Below are 25,598 nucleotides of genomic sequence, written 5' to 3'. Positions count from 1 at the left end.
GATCGAGGTATTTGACAATTTTTCAGTAGATTGTTGTGAAATTTGACTTTTGGTAGTTAAAAGTTGGATAGATCGATTATTAATAACGGATGATCGAGGCAATGGTCGACTAAGGATCGTTGTACCTTGATATCGGGATTCTCCTCACTGTGGCTTAAGTTTCACTAATTATGTTTATTTGTAACATTATTGATTGTGATTGACACATTGTGAAATTTTGTACCTACAATAAGTTGAAGCGTTTGCAACAGCGTGTGTTGGTGGTATAAAATACTGTGATTCTCACATTGATTCTCTTCTCACAGAAATTGTACATAATACAATAAAACTATTTCTTGATCCAATTTATTATTCCTGCGCAAAATACAAGTCTAGTGTTCTTTATCTTTTTTATGCTAATGCATAGAGCCAGTGACTATATAAATTGGCACTTATATTATTATAAAAATAACACATCGTGAAAATAACATAAAACAATTAATTAAAATAATACTATAATTACATAATTTGAATATATTTCTAACATACGAGACTGCAACTAGAGGTTAAAAGGAGTAGATCAACAACTGCGGCTGGTTGCAGTTTTATTTTTCTATTAAATATAGAAATAGTACATTAAATATAGTATTTACCTATCTTCGTGTAGGGTTCTGGGTGTGTGATACCATTCAATTAACATATTTGTATAAAAATCTTTTAAAAAATTTGAGATCCTCAGAGCGACACTTTTTTTAAAAACTGACAGATTTCAAATGCAATTATAACATTTATAATTAATTATCTACTAATTGAGGACGTTAGGGTGACATATACACTTTTTCTTTTTTTTTCAGGAAATGAGAAAAATGTTAAATGGCTGTGCACATGGAATATAGATTAATTTTCTTCTTTAGGGCCAGTAACAGTTCAATAAGACTAAAGGATGTATTAATTTATGCTAAAATATATTGATAAATATACCAAATATCTAAGAAAAATAATTTAAATGTCACCATTTGATTCAATCAGTACTAATTCAATATATAATATTTTATAATAAAATGTCACCTTATGAAACTGACTATCAGTAAAATGTTACCTTTTGATGCTAAACATTACAGGATTATGGAAAAAAAGATATAGTTATTTAATTTAAATATATTAATGTTAAACCTTGTTAAACACATAATTCTCCATTGTCTCAAATGACACGTTTTGGTTCAAAACTCTCAACTACTATTTTAAACTGATGTAAATGTTACTGTTGTTCTCTTTAAAGAAGTCTCTATTGAATCAAAGATGTTCGGAAATTGATAAAAATCATAATTTTGAGCCCGATAAAAAAAACTTTGTTGATTGTTGATTGTTGTTGATTGTTGCGTGAATGTTACCTTTTGTTCCTAACCTCCTCAATTTACGAGAATAACTACACTTTCCAATTTTTATTAATAATACAAGATAAGAATTTTTCATCGAGCACGAAAGGATTTACGGTAGCGGTATACCATATACATTATACACAATTATTATTAGCATTCTAGAATCTAGACGGTTCTAGCAACGACAGGACTGTCAAAGTATCAAACAACTTTATTAAATTAAATTGTAATATAGGGTTGTCAACTATAACTTTAAATGCATGTTCGTTATTTTGTATCTATATTTAATGAATTATTGGAATAAACGATGCAGGCGTAAAGCCGTACATCCTTGCACATTGGGTCGTGTTGTGGTCTCACTCCCACCTACGATTTGAGCTTTACGCGAAGCGATGGTAGTGATGTCTCCGCTGGCAGTGTGCGTCAGTGCGGGCATATAGGCAAATTGACCACAAAGAGTACGTTCAATTCAATCAGCGTCGCTAACATTAAAAAGCCTATGTAGATCAACGCACAAGTGACGCCAATTTTCCAATCCAACTGGAATCTGTTGACGGCCAGCGAGGTGTAGAGCGCTAGGAGAGTGGACAGCAATGATATAGCGCTGTATGATAATCCGCTCGAGTTTATTTTAACCTGAAAAATATTTTAATTATGTTATAATTATAGTAATATAATTTAATAGTAATAACTTAACAAATAAGTACAGTAAAATCTTTTTAGTACATATATAAGTGACATCAGTAGGTATGTATTGTAGTTCCGGGACTAGAATAGGGCTACGGTATCCCCTGCCTGTCGTAGGAGGCGACTAAAAGGGGGCTTCCGGGGTTGCGGGCGGCAAGAGTGGGAGCTCGAACCGTCCAGCTAGCGACCCCGGGAAGGACGGCGGTATGTGTGGTCGCATACCGTCGTAAACACGTCGTAAACACTACATGGTGTGGGAGGAGCGAAAACTGCTCCTCCAGGGTAGAGCCCGATCGGGGCATCGCGCTTGGAGGGCTCCGGTTGTGTTCCGTCGGAGATCCCGGAGTTCTCCAACAAGCGTTGAGGACGGCCACCGGGGGGGTTTTAGTGCGGTAAAAATCCCACATAACCCGGCGTCGCTCCCACGTTGTCGGGTACCTTTTGAAGGTTTCCCCCTCGAGAAAAAAAAAAAAAAAAAAAAAAAAAAAAAAAAGGTATGTATCATGCAGTACACTTGATGATAAGTGGATACTGCCGCCCATGGACCTTTCTAATGAACCCCATTAGATATTAGATAGAGATTAGATATTCCTACCTGAGGACGACCCCAGATGTGTCGCTACCCCTGAGGACTAAGCTGAAACACCTTGTAATAGTGTGTCTCCATTACCACACCCTTCGAACTAGAACACAGTAGCGCTTAATATTACTGTTAACAGGCAGAAATAGGTGTGGTGGTGGTGTCGCCGGAGTGAAACCACAAAGGATTCTACCACCATAAGTGTTTGAATTAAAATAGTCGTAAATGTATTTAATTTTTTCTACTCATATGTGTGACTTACAAAGTGTTGGCCAGGTATGGACGGGTAGAACAGGGACTTGACGAGCCAGGGTAACCCTAAGCATAAGAGGATATCGAAAGTGTTCGACCCGATGGAGTTGCTGATGCCCATTGTCCCATGGCCTGAAAAATAAAATATGAATAATTTAAATTTCAAAATATGCCGGATATGATAATTTGTAATCAACTTATAGAATACGGATAGAATTGAAGTCGTATCTGATGGTGGCCGTCGTCTGATAGAAACCTCCAATGACTTTAGTATACCTCTTACATGTGTTCGTCCTTTACAACTAAACCAAAATTTGGCAGTGTTGTTTGATTACAGAAATCCTTAGCCCTTGAGTGTAACTAATAGAATTTTTACAAAAACTGTATTGGATAGACATCAGACTTGAAAGAGATACCTAAGGCCTGAATTACGCGTAGAAGCTACAAAATAAACAGTTCAACGTAATAGATACTCAGCCCTCAGTGTTAATAGCTAGTTATGACGCAGGTTCACATCCTGCACCGTGATGTCCTGTACTTATCCGTAAGATCTGGCACGCGATTCTGGTAATCAGTGCGTGCAAGCCTCGTCTGTCAATACGATGATGGCCTGGGTTTCATAACGTCTGCATGCGAGGAAATGATAATTTGTACCTATTTCCTATCCCTTGCTGCTGTTGTATAACAGCATGTGTGGCGCAGTATTCCAGTTTTGAATGGAATGGTTTATTGTAAAGCGCCTAATTAGACTTCCTTATTAGTTCCTTAACGTTTATATATCGAGCTATCGCGTTAGGAGTATGATATTAAAATTCTAATTTTTCGATGTTATATGAATATTAGATATTATCCTCTGCTTTATCATTGAAGCAAAAATTTTATAGGAATAAATAGAGGTTAGAAAAATCTCTAAGAAATATTTTCACCGGCATGTGAAGTCTATCAACCGGTTGTAGACCGGTAGTGTGGTGGACTGGCCTTAAAATTTGCGAGACCTAGTGCCTAGTAGTGGCACATAAGTGAAATAATGGTAATGTGAGTCTGCTAAAATTTCGTACACTTTTGGTACTTATATAAATAGAAAGTACAAATAAAATTTCATTCAAGAAGCCGTCAGTGTGAGGAGATAAACTTCTGAAGACAAATAGACCAAATTGATTTATTTAAAGTTGATTCACACAACTATTTTTGAATATCAACATCTACCACCGCTTCTGAAGTTTTTTCTTTATAGAGAAGTATTTCATTATTTACGTATGATCATCATCATCAACCCATTACTGTCCCACTGCTGGGCACGGATGTCTCAAAGTGAGAAGGATCAGACCATAGTCCACCGCGATGGCCAAGTGCGTATAGGTAGACTTCACGTACCCTGGATATTTCTTTTTTTTTATAAATCTCTCAGGGTACGCAGGTTACCTCTCTCTAGCAAGTGATAATTAATTTCTAATACGCACATAACTTTGAAAAATCAGAGGTGCCTGGAATTTGAACCTCGGACCCCTCGATCGAGAGGCCGAGTTTCTTAACCACTTGGCTATCATTGCCTTGGCTATCACTGCCTTGGTTATTTACGTATAATAAGCATAATATTATAAAAAAAACTTACCCTGTATTGTTACCAGGACACTGGAAACAGCTTCTGGAAGGCTGGTGCCGGCCGCGAGCACTGTCAAGCCGGTAATACTATCGGGAACGTCTAAAGTATCCCCTGAAAAAAAGTTTATTTAATATTAATAATTTCATAGTGGTGTGAACCATTCTAATACTCATTATTATCTATCCGTCCAATATTCCTGTATTCGATGTTTGTTACTTTTTATGGACAGTATAACTATTCAGAATTCGGATGAAATAAAACTATCACCACAATTATTCTCTCATTCTTCTTTGTCTCATACCAGCAGTACCTACCTATGTCGATTTATGTTGTATGATATGTTTATATTTGCATTGTAATGAGGTTCTTAAATTACGTTAAGCTGAAACATGTATTTAAAAATTAAGGAAGGACTTATATAATAAAATTTGCTTAAATACAGCGCCAAAACAGTCACTCGTCACGCATGCGCTATAGTTAGGCGTCCAACAAGAAATGTAGGACGCCTAACGTCACGCATGCGCTATTGTTAGGCGTCCAACATTTGTTGTTGGACGCCTAACTATAGCGCATGCGTGAAGTGTTATATATTTAATATAATGTTACTACATTACATTAAATATATAAGACGAGTGGTCAAAATACTTATAATATTCAAAACAAACATATTTATTGGCGGGAAAGTTTATATGCCCATTTGATTATCTTATTATTAAAAAGTATTTTTGTACTACTCTAAAGTTGTTTTTATGCTATTTTACGTACCACCCGCTAGATGTAATTGTACCAAAAACACTATTATATCCTAAGTTTGTATTATAACGCTGAAAATACGTCTCAAATAAAAATAATCTATTTTCAAATAGATAATGACTTTATACATTTGGAAGTTAAGTTTGATTGAAATTTAAGTGGTAGGGTTAGAGCCACAGACCTGTATTGTGGGTCTGTGGTCAGATCGCTATGAGTTTTTGCATAGTTTCAACAGATGGCGTTGTACAATTTCTGAAACACGCTAACGAAATGATTACGTAAAAGGTATAAGAGCCCGGCGATGCTTAGTTCGGTACGTATTGACGTAACTTGATAGTTCTTTCATGTTAACTATTTTTGAAAACTGCCAGCTTTCTCTGGCGGTTAGAATCGAGCTGAAATTCCAAATGTTTGGTTGGAAATAAGGCTGTATGGCGTGTATGGTTGGCTTTCGATTTTGATATTATTTATCAAAGTCGATTTATTAAAATAACCGTTCCCAGCTATTTATGACCGATACCGGTCATTGAGTAAGGAATGTGAGATTAATGAAAAAGAATCGATTAAATACAAATAGTTTTTTCTTTATTAAAAATTAATCGATTTTTCAAAATCGATTTTAATAAAAAGAATCGATTTTTGCGAAAAAAATCGATTTTTGTATTATTTAAATTTTGTATGCTTTTTATATTCAAATAATAGACATAAAAATGAAATAAAATTATATGATTAAGAAAATAACCAAACGGAAACTAAAAAACAAAGGCAATGTCCATTTAAGGTAAGGAATTAGGAAACCAAAAAGCATTATTAATACAAATTTTAGTACTATTAAACGTTTTTTTATTATAATAAAAATAAAATGATAAGCATTCCAACAAAATGATGTATTGTCTAAAAACAAATATAAACCTATTGTACATTTGACTAGTGCATATAAAAAATTTAAAATAAGGATTTAAAAGACTACACTATAGTCTCAAAAATTAAACTTAAATACAAATGTTTCGTTAATCTTCAAGTTTAAACAATAATATAAAAACTATTCGCATAGATACGAGCTTTATATTTCGTTTTCTAAAAATCTGAAATTCTGTTTCTAAAAATCGATTTAAACACGAAATTAATATAATCGATTTATTAAAAATCGCTTAATGTTAATATAAAAATCGATTATTAGAAAATAATAATAGATTAAAATAAAAATCTATTATGCATTGAGCATTGAGTATTGCCTCTTTATCTATAGCCTAGCTTTTCTTATTATGGCCATGAATATAAGTATTTTCCACACGCTTGTTCGTATATTAAGGAAATAAGTAAAAAGGAAGATGTATAATGTTTTAATACATATTGGATTAATTTGAAGAACAAGCCGGGACCGTCTACAGTGTCCCCTGAAAACAAATGTTTTAAATATTAATAATTTAATATTGGTGTTAACCATTTTAATACTCATTGTTATCTGTCTGACATGCAATTGCAAAGGATTGCGGATATGAAGTACTTGTATTCGGTGTTTGTGTTACTTTTTAAAGGTATTAGAATTATTCGGAATTCGGATGAAATAAGACTGTCACCACAATTATCCTAGTATCATAATAAATAAATAAACGCTTTCTACACTCACAGCCCTACACTAGGATTCCCAGTGTCGTGGGTGCCGTGGACACAAATACACAAACACCCAGACCCAGAAACAGAAATCTAAATTCATCAGTTAGATAATTGTCTGGCCGGGGATCGAACCCGGAACCCTTTGCGCGTCAGACCGGTATGGTGGCCGCTTCGCCACGCGGGTCGTCTCATAGCAGCAGTACGTCAATTTATGTTGTATGGTATGTTCTGGTTTGAAATGTGATGGCTCGTAGCTTACATGAGATTTAAAAGAAGCTAAAACTCATTTTTATAAATTAAGGAAGCACTCCTATCATACAATTTAACAGAATAAGTAGATGTTTAAATAACGCGCCAAAGTCTTCACGCATGCGCTATAGCTAGGCGTCCAACAAGAAATGTTAACAGTTTCAAATGTTTAGTCACAGACTCCGATTTTTTCGCTGACATTCTGTATCTATTGTCTTAATTATGAAATTAATTGTCGTTAAAGCTGACGTAGCTTTTAAAAGCTGTTAACTTATTACTTTAATAGCTTACTTGTCTTAAAACCGCACTTTAATACATTTTAGAATCATCTTTAATTGGCGTATACATATAACTGACTATTTAATGCATAAAATCAGTATTTTTTATTATTAAATTTATTGTTTTATTAATTATTTTTATTTACTAATCTATTTATTTACTTAGTAAATAAGTAAATATCAAAGCATTTTATGTCTCACTAACTTTATTAGGTAAGAGTGGAAATTTATGTGATTTTGGTAAATCACTTAAACTAAGCGTAAAATAATTTGTGTTGAATAATAATAATTTGGTTAATGATTTTATTTTATATGTTAGCAGCTTAATATTATACTAAAATCATGAATGATCAAAAATAACCCTTTGACATAAGACGACGTTTGACTTTTGATGGTTGGGGTGAGCTTTTGAAATATGAAATTGCGCACCATAAAGGAATACTATGTATACACGTGTTGTGAGCCGTCAAGGTGTGGATCAATATAATGTTACTACATTACATTAAATATAAAAGACGAGTGTTCAAAATACTTTTAATATTCAAAACAAACATATGTATTGGCGGGAAAGTTTATACGCCTATCTGATTATCTTATTATTAAAACGTATGTTTGTACCTAAAACCACATTCCACAACCACTCTAAAGTTGTTTTTATGCTAGTTTACGTACCACCCGCTAGATGTAGTTGTACCAAAGACACTATTATATCCTAAGTTTGTATTATAACGCTGAAATTACTTCTCAAATAAAAATAAACTATGTATTTCCAAATAGATAATCACTTTATACTTTTTGCAGTATATCACATTTGGAAATTAAGTTTGATTGAAATTTAAGTGGTAGGGTTAGAGCCACAGACCTGTATTGTGGGTCTGTGGTCAGATCGCTATGAGTTTTTGCATAGTTTCAATAGATGGCGTTGTACAATTTCTGAATCACGCTAACGATATGTTTTTGTAAAAGGTATAAGAGCCCGGTGATGCTTAGTTCGGTACGTATTGACGTAACTTGATAGTTTTATCATGTTAACTATTTTTGAAAACTGCCAGCTTTCTCTGGCGGTTAGAATCGAGCTGAATTTCCAAATGTTGGGTTGGAAATGAGGCTGTATGGTTGGTCTTCGATTTTGATATTATTTATCAAAGTCGATTTACTAAAACAACCGTGCCCAGCCATTTCTGACGATACGGGGCATTGAGTATTGCCTTTTTATTCATAGCCTAGCTTTTTCTTATTATGGCCATGAATATAAGTATTTTCCACACGCTTGTTCGTATATTTAGGAAGTAAGTAAAAACGAATATGTGTTTTAATATAAATTGGATTAATTTCAAGAATTTGAAGGTGGTAGAACCCTTTGTGGTTCGATTCCGGCGGCACCACCGCCACACCTATTTCTGCCTAATAACAGCAGTGTTATGGCAGCCACACACGATACAGTATACTGTATACTGTATCGTGTGTTGGAAGATAATTGCGCCAGTTGTTCACTTGCACAAGTTCTTTAAAAAGTTCCAAATTTCAATTCTTAACTTGTGCAAATTTGCGTTTGCGCAAGTTTACATGAACGTGTGTGGGAGCGCGCGCAAATTTCAGCACTGTTCTAGCCACCTACACGTACGCACGTCGTTTTTGCGCCAAAATGAACGACACTTTCAAATAATCTTTCCACAGTACTTTGTAAATGGCGTCACATGTATCCGGAATAATTACAATCCATATATATATCCGGAATACTTACACCCAAAGCTTGAGGTGAGATAATTGTTGTAAATTTCAGGTCTTCGTAGCTCCTTCCAGTTTTGAGATACCTTAAAGTGGCTGTTAATCTTTCACGCGGTGATATGGCTTGCCTCATAAAAGTATCTCGTTTTTTTATGTATGGTGTCACCATGTATAGAAGTTTTAAATAAGTTTCTTCGTCCATACGCAGATAGTTATGCCAGTCTTTGGGTGCAAATTTCAATTCATTCAACTGATTGATTGCGAATAATGGTTTATTTTTAACCGACTTCAAAAAGGAGGTGGTTATCAATTCTTTTTTTTTATATATGTACACGAATTACTCCGCCGTTAGTGGACCGATTTTAATAATTCTGTTTTTATTGTATAGATAGGAGCTGGAAACTGGTGCCATTTAAATATGGTTAGGATCCATCGATGGGTTCTGGAGAAAATGAGAGGAACCCCTCCACCCATGTAAATATAATAGCCATAAATTCGCCGTTTATGAACCTATTTTAATGCCTTTAATTTCGTGTGTGGACAACTGCTACAAGTTGGTCCCATTTAAATATGACGAGGATCAGAGTGGGTTCTGGAGACAAAATATGTAACTCCTCAACCGATGGGTATAATTGAGTTTTGTTTGAAGATATTTGGTGTAGGTTCTAATGAAATTGCAAAACCAGTTTATCATTGACTATTTAAGGGTCTGATAATGTGGCTCGGAGACAAAATATGTAACTCCTCGACCGATGGGAATAATTGAGTTGTGTTTGAAGATATTTGGTGTAGGTTCTAATGAAGTTGCAAAGCCAGTTCATCATTGACTAAATATAGTTAGGTTAGGTTGGAACATATAAGACAATATAAAACTAAGCGAGCAGGGCGCGGCAGCGCCCTGCGAGCGGGCGGTTCCAATCAATGTAAACTCAGACCTTACCATCATTCATGATCACGTTTATAGAATTTTATATTGTATTCGTATAAATGTTAGTATGTCATCACTAAAAAGGGTGAAAAAAATTTTTAACAAAAAAATACAACTGACTTCTATGTCACTACAAAGTAAGAAATAATTGAAATAAATGTTGGTTTAGTACATATTTCTGAAGTCGGCGCTCAATATATTTCGTTGGATAACGATGTAAACAGCATGTCTAATATGTATTTTTTTGTTAAAATTTTTTTCTTAACCACTCTTTACTCCATACTGTTCGATTTCTCTTGTGAGTTTTCAGTTTATTGTAGCTAAAATAAAGCCAACTATTGCCACTGCATCATCCATAGCACAAAACAACACAACCAGGTAGCTCACTTTCAAAAAATGATATTGTTTTAAATAGAGCAGGTACGCACGCTTGTACGAATATCAGTGAAATGATATTTGTGCAAGCATGCTTGAGCCGTTTGTGGTCGGCTCCAAAATACGTGAATTTGTACAAGTCCAAGTTTTCGCAAGTATACTGTATCGTGTGTGACTGCTATTAGGCGCTGCTGTGTTCCGTTTTGAAGGGTGTGGGGTGGTAAGGGAGACAGACTTTTCCGAGGTCCAGCTTAGTCCTCAGGGGTAGCGGCGCATCTGTGACCGACCTGAGGTAGGAATACCTAATTCTATCTGGGGTTGATTACAGATGTCCACGGGCGGCAGTAGCCACTTACAATTTTACAATTTAACAGACTAAGCAGATGTTTAAATAACGCGCCAAAGTTTTCACGCATGCGCTATAGCTAGGCGTCCAACAAGAAATGTTAACAGTTTCAAATGTTTAGTCACAGACTCCGATTTTTTCGCTGACATTCTGTATCTATTGTCTTAATTATGAAATTAATTGTCGTTAAAGCTGACGTAGCTTTTAAAAGCTGTTAACTTATTACTTTAATAGCTTACTTGTCTTAAAACCGCACTTTTATACATTTTAGAATCATCTTTAATCGGCGTATACATATAACTGACTATTTAATGCATAAAATCAGTATTTTTTATTATTAAATTTATTGTTTGATTAATTATTTTTATTAATCTATTTATTTACTTAGTAAATAATTATCATCAGGTGGATTGCGTGTTCTTCTGCTTCTGTTATATTATAAAGAAAACTCACCAACTATAGTGATAATCCAGGCCACCAAGTAAGAGACTCCACCGATCCAGCTGATGCACATAAGAAAGGTTAATGGGTAAAGTCGCTGGTGACGGCGGCAGTCGGGGATGGTGGCCCACAGGACCAGGCTGATCGGCCACGTCAATATCCAGAAGAGCTTTTGGAAACCCGTAGATTTTTGACCCGGCCAGCTCCATAGAGAACTTACGCTTGATTCTGTGTGAGGAAATTTTTTAATGATAGTAAGTTAAAAAAACGGAAATATTACCGATACACAAAAGTGGAGACAGAAACTGTGTCAAACTAAAGACCGATTTCGTTTCAACCCACGCTTTCAAAAATGTTACAAAAAATTATAAATAAAAAGCTTATTAGATATCTGGAAATTAACAATCTACTGTCTAGCTCGTAGTATTGCTTTAGATCTGGGGCGGCAGTCTCGACATTCGTAACGAATCTGACGTTAACTATCGATCGCTAAATCTTAACGAAAAATATCGCTTGCAGAAATCTTCTTTACGACAAAGGCAACTTGAGACATCGGTACGATAGCGAAATCCGTATTCATAACAGTGACAATTTATTTCAAGAAATGTTGCACCTTAAAAATATAAGGCAGAATTGGTGAAGTTACTTTAATAAAAATAATTCATTTTGGCAATTACTAAAAAAGTATGTGAAATATTCTTAGTAAATATGTTTTTATAAATCTATTTCATTTTAGTGATATAGTTTTAATATATCGACAGTGGACATTACAAACATTGTAAACTGATTATACGCCAACAAAAAAATGGTATTATATTGTAAAGTAAAATGGGTGACTCTGACGGCAACAGTGTGTTGCAACGGCTGGCGTGTTCGCAAATGACACCTACGTCGAATTCCAAAAAGTAAGTAGAAAGTACTTTTTATCATATTAATCCTTTAATATAGTAATTTTTTTTTGTGATTACCTAAAGTTTGTCAACTATCAGCAGGCGGAGCCCTGCAATATGCACGCTGAAGCAGATAAGGTGCAAGCAGAAGCTACAATGCTTTTGGCAGAGACATTGAATAAAATGTGGATGTCTCAAAACTAAGAAGGTTAAGAAGAAAAACAATAACGTGTTTTAATGTGTCCATATTTTGAGAATAAAAGTATATTACGCACAAGAAAATTTGATGATTTTTTATGGATGTCATCACCCAAGACTCTAAGGGCATCAGCACCTAACATATTATAAATGAATTAATGAATACAGTATAAATATGCTTTATTGTAAACCAAAAGAACATGATAACCTCAGAAACTTATCTTCATCCAATTCATTCATTTTGTTCATTACGTCGATTTCTCATGATACGTCGCCGCTTTACCGTTTTAAGACGATGCGCAAGCTTAAAAATATTATAAGCTAAATACTCCTAAGTTAAATATGTCATATTTTGGAAATAATTGTAGTTCATTACAACATTCAACTATAGTAGGCGTAATCATATGTTTTTCCAAAGAGAACGACTTAATGAAAGATTCTATCGTAGATTATGTTGTTTCATGGAGGCTCACCTGTACAACCAATTAAACAATTTTGGAAATAATTGTAGTTTAAATACCTTAACGATCGTAACGATCACTTATCCGGGTGTCAAATTTACACGAAAAATGTTTTGCGAATATCGTAAAGTTGACAAATGTATTCGCTATGATTGCGATGACAGTCGGTAGTTTTCATAGTCGAGACTACCAAAAATCGTTAAATTACGATCGGTAAGACTTATCAACCGAATACGGTCGCTAAGCGATCCCTATCTATGTCGAGACTGCCGCCGCTGGCTTGTCTACAAGTGAAGCGGTTCACGATTTAATCGAATATGTTGTCAAAGGATTAGATACTACCCAAAAGTTAGTTGTAATATTATGTTCTTCACACATCTAATGTATAACAAATGATGAGTAAGTTGGAAGCCTTAGGCATGAGGCACACACAACACCAACTTTTTGCGGACTACCTTAAAAATAGAGTTCAGAGAGTAAAAATTGGTGATATTAACAGTGATTACGTAGAAGTTTGCCATGGAGTACCGCAGGGCAGTATTATAGGACCAACGCTATTTCTTACATACATTAATGATCTCTGTAATCTACAGTAATGGTAAGATAATCTCATTGGCGGATGACACAGCTCTTCTTTTTAAGGCTCATAGTGGAATAAAGTCTTTAAAAATGCTCAAGTAGGTTTTGATAAGGTTCTAGCATGGTTAAATATAAATAGATTAACCTTAAATGTAGATAAATCTAAATATATTTCTTTTTCGTGAAATAATAATAGTACGGAATGATGACAGTATAGAATTTTGGCTCAGATGTCCACATAATCTAGAAACTCCATCTTCATGTCCTTCTATTTCTCCGACGGATTCTATCAAGTAATTTAGGCATTATCGTTGCCTACAATCTTAGTTCCCGACTCCATATAGAACTCCATTTTACAAGATTTCGTAAATTGATCGATATATAAAAATACCTGCGCCATATTGCTGATACAAATGTTTTAATAACCGTGTACTTTGCCCTGTGTCAATCATTAATCACCTATTGTATAACTACATACAAACGTACACACACATACACACGCACGCACGCAGCCCTACAAACACAAATAGTTTCAGTTTCATTGCGATAACAATCACTCAATTAATGTAGTATAATATTATGTAATACAATACAGTTCCTATAATATCAAACTTATCCAGGGCGAGGGCCTGGAGATCTGTCATACAAGTTATCCTAGTACGAACTTGTATGCGTCTAATTCAGTGATTCCCTCACCACACAATTGAATTGCAGCAGTGGTCGAACTGCTGTATTAAGTTTGGATTAAATGGTTGCCAACAATTTCGCATCAAGTAAATTTAATGCTACACCTAGTTTTATAATAGTATTTATCAATTACCGGAATCAGTTGAGTTATGTCTCTTTTTCATTTCTATTCCTTGCTCCAAATCGTTGATTCGCTGAGAGGAGAGACTCATGCGCTGGCTTGCATCTAGCAGGTTTGGTTTCTCTGCTATAGAAAACAACAAAACAATGTATACAATACTAGCGTTAAACCCTATGGTAAGTCCAGGTAGTACTCCTAGGTGTACTGTATAAGCCTAGGTGGTATTATGCACGGGTAGTTGTAGATTAGGGCGCAATAATGAATATTTTGGTCCCGTTGTTTTTTTAATTGCTTGGATTTCGTCATTAATTTTCGGAGTAAAGTACAAGGTACGAGTAGAGTTCGGTTTGAAGGGTAAGGTGTGGAAAGGGAGACATTTAAGTTTCCGAGGCATTTCAGCTTAATCCTCAGGCGTCGCGGCGCATATGCGGCCGCCCTCAAGTTCTAAAATGTTATCTGGGGTTGATTACAAATGTCCTTGAGCGGCAGTAGCCGCTTACCATCAGGTCGACTGCATGATCGTTTGAAGATTAAAGAGTGAACACGGATCACCACCGACCAATAGCACAGTGGTCACAGAAAAATGCGATACAGTGAAGAAGTACTCCAAGAATATAAATTTCATAAGCTGCATTTTATAAAAATCTTAAGCCATTAAGAAAGAGCAACCTTCGGGCGTCTTGATGGAATATATTTTGGGACCCTGGAATACTAAAAATTGGTCCGTGAAGTTTTAAATTAATTACTAAAGAATAGAATAGAAAAGAATAATTATATATTTTGCGGTAAATAAAAAAGATCAAACAAAAAGGAGAAAAAAACACATACATTTACTATTTATTATTCTTCTACTAGTAAAAAATATTATCTTTTTTTAAGGAAAAATAAGAATACTCCTTTTTTGAACGAAAGTGGTTGTTTGCCTATCGGAAAACATAAAAGTATTAAGCAAAGTATCTGTATCAGACGAAATTTAGCTGCAAATGTGCTTGTTATCCACAGACCAGTATTTTGTACCTGCTTTATCCCTTACAAGGAATGTATCTTATCTTCTGTTAATGTATATCTGTATATGTCTTTAATATTATACTTTCAGATGATTAGCGATAAATGGAAAGATACTAAAAGTGTTATATTTTTGTGGATCCTAGAGTAAAGAATCCTATACCAACCTTTCATTAGCAGAGGGGATAGCTCAGTATACAACTTGGGTTTGTTGAAAGGGCAGCAGCCGCTTTTGGCGAAACTGTCGAGTCGTCCATTGAAAACCATTGCTGAAAGCAAATTGTTATTGAGTTGATTAATAAGTAATTGAAAGACGTATTTAAAAGTTAATTTTGTTAACTAACTATTAGATGATTGAAAATATTTTCAGTAAAATATACATTGAAATAATGCTAGAAGTGTCCAACGTAGACTGTGGTGGTATATCCACCATTCAAAGAACTGCCTCATTGTGGTTTCTTCAGGAAGTTCAGAAACGCACATTGTTCACAGGTGGCAACGCATCTATGTTTCTGCAAAATTTACTCTAATTTCCTCAGAATTTATAGTCTAAAGACCATCGACATCATATCTTCATCTAGATCCTCAGTAGTTACCCAGGATATAGAAGGTGTACATGAGCACTAGCAGTAGAGCTTCATGCCAGTACACAGTGTTGTCCAGCAACGTCAGGATGAGCGCCACCACCGCCACAGCGTACATCATGCAGTCCCGGGAAACCGACCACCAGTCCAGATCTATCACCTGGACAAGCACCAAATAGTAATTTTGAGCACATTTATACAATATACAAGTAGGAGCAGGTAAGAGGCAACTTCCGTCCATGAATATCTGTAATCAACCACAGATAAGATAAGACTCCTACATGAGGTGAGCATCAGATGCGCCGCTACCATTGAGAATTAAGCTCAAATAGATGCGCCTCACATCATCTTTGCTTTTTTATGTAAATAAGATTTTTTATGTAAATAAGGATGAAATTTATTTCCCTATTAAAGTAAGTAATTACGAGTATTTATTGTACGTAACATGAAACCTAAGGCGTACAGAATTCTCTTCTGTGCCTCCGTCTGTGTTCACTTACGATTGACCATTAGTTGTGTAAGTCTGTTCTTGTGCAGATAATAGATAATTGTTCTGATTTGATTACCAGTCTATTTTCGAAGTATGTAGTGAGTATGTAGCCATTATATTTTACGTTTGTCATGTTTTTTTATCTTAGCAAGTATAGGTAGGATGCCTTTAATCAAACAAATAAGCGATTATTACAAGGCAAATCAGCTTGCGATACTACATAGTAGTCTATCTCTATTAAATCACTATGCCTTGGTGTAAAAAATATTATAAAGAACGACAGTATGTTACCCTTGCAGCGACCAGCGCGCAGCAAGCCGGTACAGCCAGCACGTTGAAGACCGCCGACCCCACGATGGCGCCGACCCCGATGTCCCCTTCAGTCACGAACGTCCCCACGCAGTTGATGAACAGCTCCGGGCTGGAACTGGCCGCAGCCATGAAAGTCGCGCCAGCCACGTCCGATGCCATGTCTAAACCTACAGAAGGTTTTTCATAATAAAAAATAGAAAAGAAGCAAAATAAAAAAAATAAAAGTATTTAAATAAAACCTTTTGAAATATAAAAGTTGGAATAGAGCATGTATTGAAGATAGTAGAACTCTTTGTGGTTCGACACCGGCGGCACTATCGTCACACCCAATTCTGCTTAATAACAGCAGTGTTAAACGCAGTGTTTTGGTTTGAAGGGTGTAGTAAGGGAGACATACTTTTCCGAGGCGTGCCAGCTTAGTCCTCAGGAGTAGCGGCGCATCTGTGGCCTACTTTAGGTAGGAAAATCTAATCCTATCTGGAGTTCATTATAGATGTCCATGAACGGCAGTAGCGTCTTACCATCAGGTGGACTGCATGCTCGTCTGCTACTCCTATGTTATAAAAAAGAACCCATTGAAGACAAAATATAGATTTCCTTCTGTGGAAGTAATGATACTAATTTTTAAGTAATACAATAAGTGTTAATGTACACTTGCACGTCTTATCATAACTTTTTATTATAGTCTGCCAAATTAATTTAATTAATCAAAATTATATGTAAATTATATTAAATGCAAACGCCATGAATAAGAAACGTTCGCGAAATACTATAAACTTAAGCATGTTAAGAAGTTTGTTATCCGCGACTCACCGCATACAATTTAAAAGCTACGAGGCGAATATAATATTATTTTATCGTATTTTACTGTAAAAAATCCAAATATACGAATTTAGTTATGACTATTAATTACGATAAATAAAACAGCAAAAGTAATTAAGACGAAATGATTCAAACCCAATTTACTTTTTCTATTTACACTATTTAGATTTACATTTTATGACTAACTGTTTGATAACATTATGTACCTGTAATCTGGGACCAATTCATTTTGTGATTTGTTTCGGTCATGGGTTGTTATGGCTCTTATAAGATAAGAATGTCCATTGTATTTTGGTTAATAGAATAATACGTTGCTACATGCTACATACTTGGTATTCCCTTAGAATAGCACAACTTTGCTATAATCATTTGATTTGTAATAGTGTCTGTAATTTTGTAATATTATGTAAAGGATATATTGTTATATAAATTAGGTACGAGTTTATACTTATGTCAGCAAATACACTGATTAAATCGTAAATCAAATCATCGATATGCATGTGTTAAAAATATATAGGTCTATTGCGTTCGGACAGCTACAACTTGTGTATGTACAACATCCTTTTGATTTTTAAGCCTTTTGGACATTATGCCAAAGAATACGAGATACGTATGTACAAACGTCCGAACATTATCCACTACACTCTGGTATGAATAAAAAAATAATTACAGGCTAATGGCGGGCCGACAGCTACTGCACCTATATTTTTTATGGTATATATGAAGAGCAAACCAGCATGCAACTAATTTAATATAATGTGGCTGCTGCTGCCTAGGGACATCTGTAATCAACCCGGATAGAATTTGTGTCTTACCTGAATTTAGTCTCTGATGCGTTGCAAATCCTAATGACTTATTTAAGTGTGTTTTCCTTATCACACCTTTTAAATTGGAACACAGTAGCTGTAATAATAAAAAGCAAATACGTGTTTGTGGCCGTAGTGCTTCATAATAAACCATAGAGAGGTATACATCTGGTAAAATGAATGCATTTCATAACTTACGTTCACATATAATTTCGATGGCTGGCACGAAGTATTGCTCGCAGACAGATCCAAGCAGCAAAAAGCAGTAGATTGCCACTACACAATGGACCAATATGAAACCCTGGAAATGAGTCTTGTCAATTTAGAAATTCTAAATTTTTGGCCTATGCGGAGAAACTGATATTTGCAGGTAACACGATTTGGGTACTGAATATCTATTGAACTTAGTTTTTGAAGAAACTCTCTGTTTTATACTTTAGAATATAAACAAATCATATTAATATGTTTTAAGTTTATATACGAAATTATATTTCTGAGAAGTTAACTAAGAACCACGTAAAATTGCATAGAATATGTTTCAGAATGCATTTTATCTTTCCAAAAAAAAGGTGTTTTAGGTCGTCATCACCATAGAGGCCGCAGTGAGCTGCATAAAACGTACTCGTATGAAATGGATGTCTAATCCTCGAGAGTGGGATTACGAATTTGTAAAATGTCTACCACTCTTACAGTCGCAAAGGCGCCATTGTGATTGATTTTGATCTTTCTTGTTCTTTATCAACGTAGGAATGTTCCTATAGTTGTCAGTAGCATACAAGAAATTCTCCAAATACTATTAAATGAGATTCCGATATACATCCAACGGGGACATGCTACGATTCACACCTCATTCCTAACATAGATCTGTAGAAGTATGTTGATATGACAAACCAAAAATCTATTGCAGATGTCGCTACGATCCGAGAAATCAGAGTTGCACAAGTGAGATGGCCGATGCGTTCTGGTACATCGTATCCAGTTGGACGAGCGTGCATTGTTGTCATGCAAATTGAAGCCGGGTCAACCGCCTCGGACAGTGCTACGACTATTATATTATTGCTGTTGCTACTTGCATTATGCGCATTATCAATTTTCGCTCAACTACATACTTGAGAATGATTGTTGAGGGCTCTCCCCACTGTAATATCCGAGGGACGCTCCGGTTCATGGGTTGGTTTTACTTTAAATTTTCATGTTTGCTTAGTAATGTGGATGGTAACGTGCATTGCTGTATTTCTTGTTTTTTTATATAAAAATTAAATAATAATAAGATAATAATGCTTTCTATATTTTTAGGCAACTACACACTATTGTCGCATGTCCATTTTATTCCCATAGAAAGATTACCAAAACCCAAAACATAAATATTATTTCTTGTTAAAATGTTTGCTTACCCGGTGATCGTAGATGGAAGCTCTCAGATGAGGTGATCGCAAACATGTAAGGTGATCGCTGCACTACGTGAGTGGTCAATATAATTTATTACTATGACAAATAATTTATTACTATGACTCTAGTGTGGATCGACCCTAAACTGTTGAGTTCTAGATGTTACAATTGTAACTTTGTATATACTTACTACAATTGTCGTGTTTATCAGTTGTTAACAGTCTTGTTATGAAATCGAAGTAGTAAATGTGTATGCAGTCCACATGAGGGGAAGTGGACACTGCTGCCCATGGCCATCTCTAGTAAATTTCAAATAGGATTGTAATCCTACCTTATTACAGATGCGTTGTAAAACGCAAACGTTTAGAAAAGTGTGACTTGCAAGACGCTTTTTGTAGTCATAGTCCTACACTGGGATTCCCTTTCTTATAGATGCCATGACCATATTCATAGAAGAAAACACGCACACTCAGACCCAGAATAGAAATCTAAACTCATCATTCAGATAGCTGTCGGACTGGAATCGAACCCAGAACCTTCACGTCACGCGAGACGTTAAACATCTTGCAAGATCTTGCGAAAATGGCTTACGAATCTAGTATTTAGACGTTGCAACGCATCGTTGATGGTGGCCGACCTCAAGTATTAATATATGTATGTTATCTGTGGTTGATTGCAAATGCCCATGGGCCGTATCTACTTAACATCAGTTAGAATGGACGCTCATCTCATCATCATCATCATTATCAATCCATTACTGTCCCACTGGTGGTCACGGGTATCCTCTCTGAATGAGAAGGATTAGGTCCACCGCGCTGGCCAAGTGCGTATTGGTAGACTTCAAATACCTTCGAGACTTTCTTTTTTTTTCTAAGTCTCTCAGGAATGCAGGTTTCCTCACGATGTGTTCCTTCACCGTGAATACGCACGTAATTTCGCCTGGGATTTGAACCTCGGACACCTCGATCGAGAGGTCGAGTTTCTTAACCACTAGGCTATCACTGCCTATATGCTCATCTGCTAGTTCTATATTTGTATATATATTTCTTATGTGCATATGTATGTCACTGAACTCCACCTAAACGACTGGACTGATTTTGATAAAATTTGTTGTGTGTGTTCAAGGGGACTTGAGAATAGTTTAGATTCACAATTTAGTCCGTGGGAAAAGGTTTTTTTAATTAATTTTAATTCGTAAATAGAATCGTAAACTATGTATTTGATCAAGTTGTTGTCCAAGAGCCGACGAGGGTTTGGGAGTTGCTAAGACCAATTTTCGACAGATGGCACCACTGGCATCCCAATGCAGGTACAAATTTTCCGTTTTATGTATGTCATATTATTTCTTTAAAATGCGGGCGAAGCCGCGGGCACCACTAGTATTATTATAAAATCTATGGCAGAGTATGGGGCAACTTGTACAATTTTGGTTTGTATTTCGTTATTGTAGATGTCCATGGGTTGGCAATGACCATTTACCATCGGGTGGACTAAAAACTCGTCTCTACCTCAAAAAACAAAAGAAATCCTAATATTTAAAATAAATTAAAAATACAGACTAATATATAAACGTTGTTCATACCTATAATTGGCACTCATACGAGCCTTATTATTATTAATACTACTATAGTATAGTACTAAGTACTATATAATGTATTATGTGGATTTTTGTTGGCATGTAAATAAATAAATAAATTTTATTACTAAAGCAAAAAATGTCATAGTAGTATCTATAACAAACAGTTTACTTACGTGTTGCCGCTGAGATCTTGTGAGGCCGTCTGGTGGAAACTCCAATATGGCTGCCGGGGTACAGTTCCTCCCAGCTTCCACTATTCCCAGGAGATGACGGGACGCGAAGCTTTCATCAAGACCTGCTACAGAACTCTCTTTCAGTACAATTCATGCAAATAAAGTGCCTGTTTGTGTCGTCAAAATAACAGCTTTTACTAGGTGCATATGATATTATGTGTATACTGTGTTTATAACAAAAAATATTAAAAAAAATGTCAGTCTGTCTTTCTGTCCATCTGACTGTTTGTTTTGGCTAATCTCTCAAATGGCTTTATCGATTTTGACGCGGTTGCCACTGGCAGTGATAACTCCAGTATGGCTGCCGGGGTACAGTTCCTCCCGGCTTCCACTATTCCCAGGAGGTGACGGGACGCAAAGCTTTCATTAAGACCTGCTACAGAACTCTATATCAATACAATTCACGCAAATAAAGTGCCTGTTTGTGTCGTCAAAATAACAGCTTTTACTAGATGCATATGATATGTATACTGTGTATTGTAATTGTGATTGGTGTACACTGTGTTTATAACAATAAATATTTTAAAAAATGTCCGTCTGTCTTTCTGTCCATCTGCCTGTTTCTTTTGGCTAATCTCTCAAATGGCTTTATCGATTTTGACGCGGTTGCCACTGGCAGTTAGCTGATTTTATGAGGAGTAACTTATGCTATATTTATATAAAAAAATAACTCATTTTAACGCGTGTGCAACCGCGGAACGCAGGTCGTTGAAAAATAGATTTTTAAGCCTTCGAGAAAAGCTTTATGAAATGAAATGAAACGAAATATATTTATTTTGAATAGGCCACCGACGGCACTTACAAATTGTCAGTTACAATATTTTTCTTAAACTACTACTTGATCGGAACGCGACCTCTACTGAGAAGATCCGGTAAGAAACTCAGTGGGTTTGTCTTTTTTTTTAAATAATAATTATTCTCTTTTTTTTTTTAATGCCATCATTTTTTAGGCGGCTTTGATAGGGAATTCTTAAGTGGGTATTGACGAAGCTTACAATGGACGCATCTATTGCTATGCAACTATAGTCTGGTTCATAATTAGGTGTCCAAAATATAAACAAAAAAATGTCATTGTCAAAATACGATTACAGGTATTGTAAATTAACAAATTAACAGGAAACAAAAACTTAATAACTACACACAATTTAACAAACGCGCTATGAAAACGAGAAAACTTTCGAGTTCGACCACGATCACGAAAATGAATAACATCAACTACGAAACTTAAAAATGGCGGCACAGAATATGTTTTGGATCCCGATTGTGTTACAATTATCACATTTTAATTTTCTACTATAAACCTTGTTTTTTATTATTACTACTTTATGAAACGAAATTGTTAATATAAATATTTGAATCTTAATTTATTTAGATTTTTATTTTATTATAGTTTTTTACTTTACTTTTTTACTTTCATTGTCAAAAATAAGAAACTATCATTTGAAACGTATTTTCTTGATTAGTCAACAGCTTTGTTTACATTTTGGACACCTAATTATGAATAAGACTATACTATGCAATTACTTTAACTCAGTAACAAGTAATACCTATAGGAACGCATCAGTTTAAATGACATCAGGATGAATGATTAAACAAAAGTGGTAAACCAGCAAGTCTACTTAATAGTCACTGCTACACATGGAAATGTATTACTGGCACTAACAATGAAGGATAGCCCAGATCAATCAAAGCTGTATTGCATTTCCTGTCAATTAACATGTTCCATGATGGATGGATTAAAAGTGTGTCTCTTAAAATGCATTTTTTGAATTAAAACAACGTAACTTGCTTTGTTTATGCCTTAAGTATAGATGCATTGATGTGGTGGTGCTATACAGTGATCCTTGTAGCGGAGTGGGCCATACTGGTCGGGTCAGAGGGTTAAGGGTTCGATCCCCGGTCAGGCAGATATTTGAATAATGAATTATGATGTCTGTTCTGTCTTGGTGTTTGTGTATTTGGCTAAGTATGAGTTCTTGGTACCTACAGCAAGGAATCCTATTGTGGGACTATGAGTGTAATATGCGTCTTTTTGATTAGAATCGGACCACGAAGAGATTACCATAGGCTACTAGGACACTACCATAGGCTGCTTGGTAAATTTTAAGATATACCTAATTCATCATTATATTACGAAGATATTTCTGTAATGTTTTCTTGCGCTGTTAAAACGAGGAATATTTTCTAAAGTCCATATAACTTCCAAATCGGACTCTGGGATTTGACGCCGGACCTACCCGTCAACCCTTTGCAGTCCCAGTTCCACTGCTGCGTGGCTCTCCTCGTAGAGTGAGAGGGATCTAGGCCATAGTCAACCGCAATGGCCAAGTCCGTATTGGTAGTCTTCACACACACATCTTTGAGAACTTTTTAAAAGATCTCTTCGATTTGTAGATTTCCTTAGGATTTTTTCCTTAACCATTATAGCATGTGATAATTAATTTCTAAATCGTAATAAATAGTAAATTTCTAACTTTGAAGAATCAGTGGTACGTGCGTGGAGTTCGAACCTTGGACTCCCCGATCGAGAGGTCGTCGAGAGGTCAAATTTCAACCACTAGGCTGCTGCTACTATTTCAGAACGAACAGATCAGATAGTATGCACACTACATTTGCAATGATTACACCAATATTTAAAGTAATACAACTTTAAATATTGCTGTAATCATACAATGCAGTATTACACATAATATCGCATTTTATAATATACCTAATTATTGTAATTATATGTACCAGGCTTCATTGAAATATTCGCCAAGCGTTTTATTAAGATATATGTATACATATAAAGATATATTTAATCGACCACAGATGCGCCGCTACCCCTGAAGACTAAACTGAAATAGGTCGAAAAATGAAAACACCCTTCAAACCAGAATACTGAACTTCAAACAGAAGGCTGAAATAGACGTGAAGTTCCTATGAACGGATCATTACATGAAATAAGCTGATACAATCATCTAAATATATATAACTCAAAGGTGACTGACTGACATAGTGATCTATCAACGCACAGCCCAAACCACTGGACGGATCGGGCTGAAATTTGGAATGCAGGTAGATGTTATGACGTTCCGCATCCGCTAAGAAAGGATTTTGATCAATTCTACCCCCAAGGGGATAAAATAGGGGATGAAAATATTTCTTCGTAACGCGAGCGAAGCCGCGGGCAAAAGCTCGTTATCTATAAATCGGTAAAAAATTTTAGTTATTAAGCATACGGATAATACGGATATTTACTAAATTATATATTACGAAATTTTATGTCATAACTTTAACACGCGTTCATTTTAGGTTTATACTTTAAAAATGATTTTCAGACTTGATTTTTTATGCCATAATTATAAACTACATATTTATTAATATTAGGTCGAATAGATCCCTCTTCAAATTTGTGATAAAAAGTTTCGAATATAAATATATATAAATATATATATCTTATTAATAATGAAATATAAATATATATATAAATGTATATATCTTATTAATAATGAAAATTCATGTGTATTGGTTTTTCTATTGAAGTGTATGAAAAGCTGAGATATCACTTAAGAAAATATTATTTTATACAGATTTGTCTTTCGCTATTCGCAAGAGTCACAGAGCTTTGGTCGCTTAGCTTATTTAAATACTATAAATAATAAATATTGAATACGTCATGATTATGATCGGCATATCGCGTCATACAATATGAATGATCTGATATGATTTTGGGTTCGATTCCAGCCATCAAAGTAACAAATTATAAATCTGGTCGACGTTTGGATTTTGTACCTGGGCCTACATATATTTTTTCTGTGCCTATGCATAGGTCTGGTAATGTATTTAGGCATGTATCTAGGACTGTAATTAGGATATCTATGTTTATGTTTGGATTTATATCTAGATCTGTATCTATTTCTGTGTATTTGTCTGAATCTAGCGTCTAGTGTGTGTATGAATCTGGTCTGTGTTTTAATTTTTATGTTCATAGCATCAACAATACAGGAAGTCCGTGCAAGGAGCTGAAACTTTAAAATATTTTCTAAATTAATTTACTAATTACCTGTTTCTAAATCAGCCTTGTTACCGCAGCAGACATAGTACATAACCGGCAGGAGAAAGAAAATCACTCGTAAAACTATCGCTAATCTATACTTGCACTCATAACTAGTCCTTATTAACATGTTTGCCATTAAGGTAAAAAAAACTGACTAGAAGAAACAAAGAATAAAACAAAATCACAATTGAAAGTAACCGAAAATATC

At 35.2% G+C, this 25,598-nt stretch overlaps 1 protein-coding gene across 1 annotated transcript; it reads right to left on the bottom strand.

The window, feature by feature from the left end:
* Positions 1-1,694: 1,694 nt before the first annotated feature.
* Positions 1,695-25,526, bottom strand: LOC140743251 (sodium/potassium/calcium exchanger 5). The gene is made up of 12 exons (XM_073074383.1): positions 25,421-25,526; positions 21,575-21,593; positions 21,292-21,424; positions 18,349-18,451; positions 16,502-16,689; positions 15,733-15,880; positions 15,304-15,405; positions 14,144-14,254; positions 11,208-11,423; positions 4,490-4,591; positions 2,888-3,009; positions 1,695-1,994 (listed from the first exon to the last, which is right to left on the bottom strand). The coding sequence occupies exons 1-12, from the start codon at positions 25,524-25,526 to the stop codon at positions 1,782-1,784; spliced, it is 1,563 nt and encodes a 520-aa protein (XP_072930484.1). The 3' UTR covers positions 1,695-1,781.
* Positions 25,527-25,598: the final 72 nt, after the last annotated feature.

Source organism: Epargyreus clarus, unplaced genomic scaffold (assembly GCF_041222505.1).
Source record: "Epargyreus clarus isolate Ecla_fem2 unplaced genomic scaffold, WU_Ecla_fem_2.2 ptg000007l, whole genome shotgun sequence".
NCBI classification, from domain to species: Eukaryota; Metazoa; Arthropoda; class Insecta; order Lepidoptera; family Hesperiidae; genus Epargyreus; species Epargyreus clarus.
This window is presented reverse-complemented; position numbering and strand designations above follow the sequence as displayed.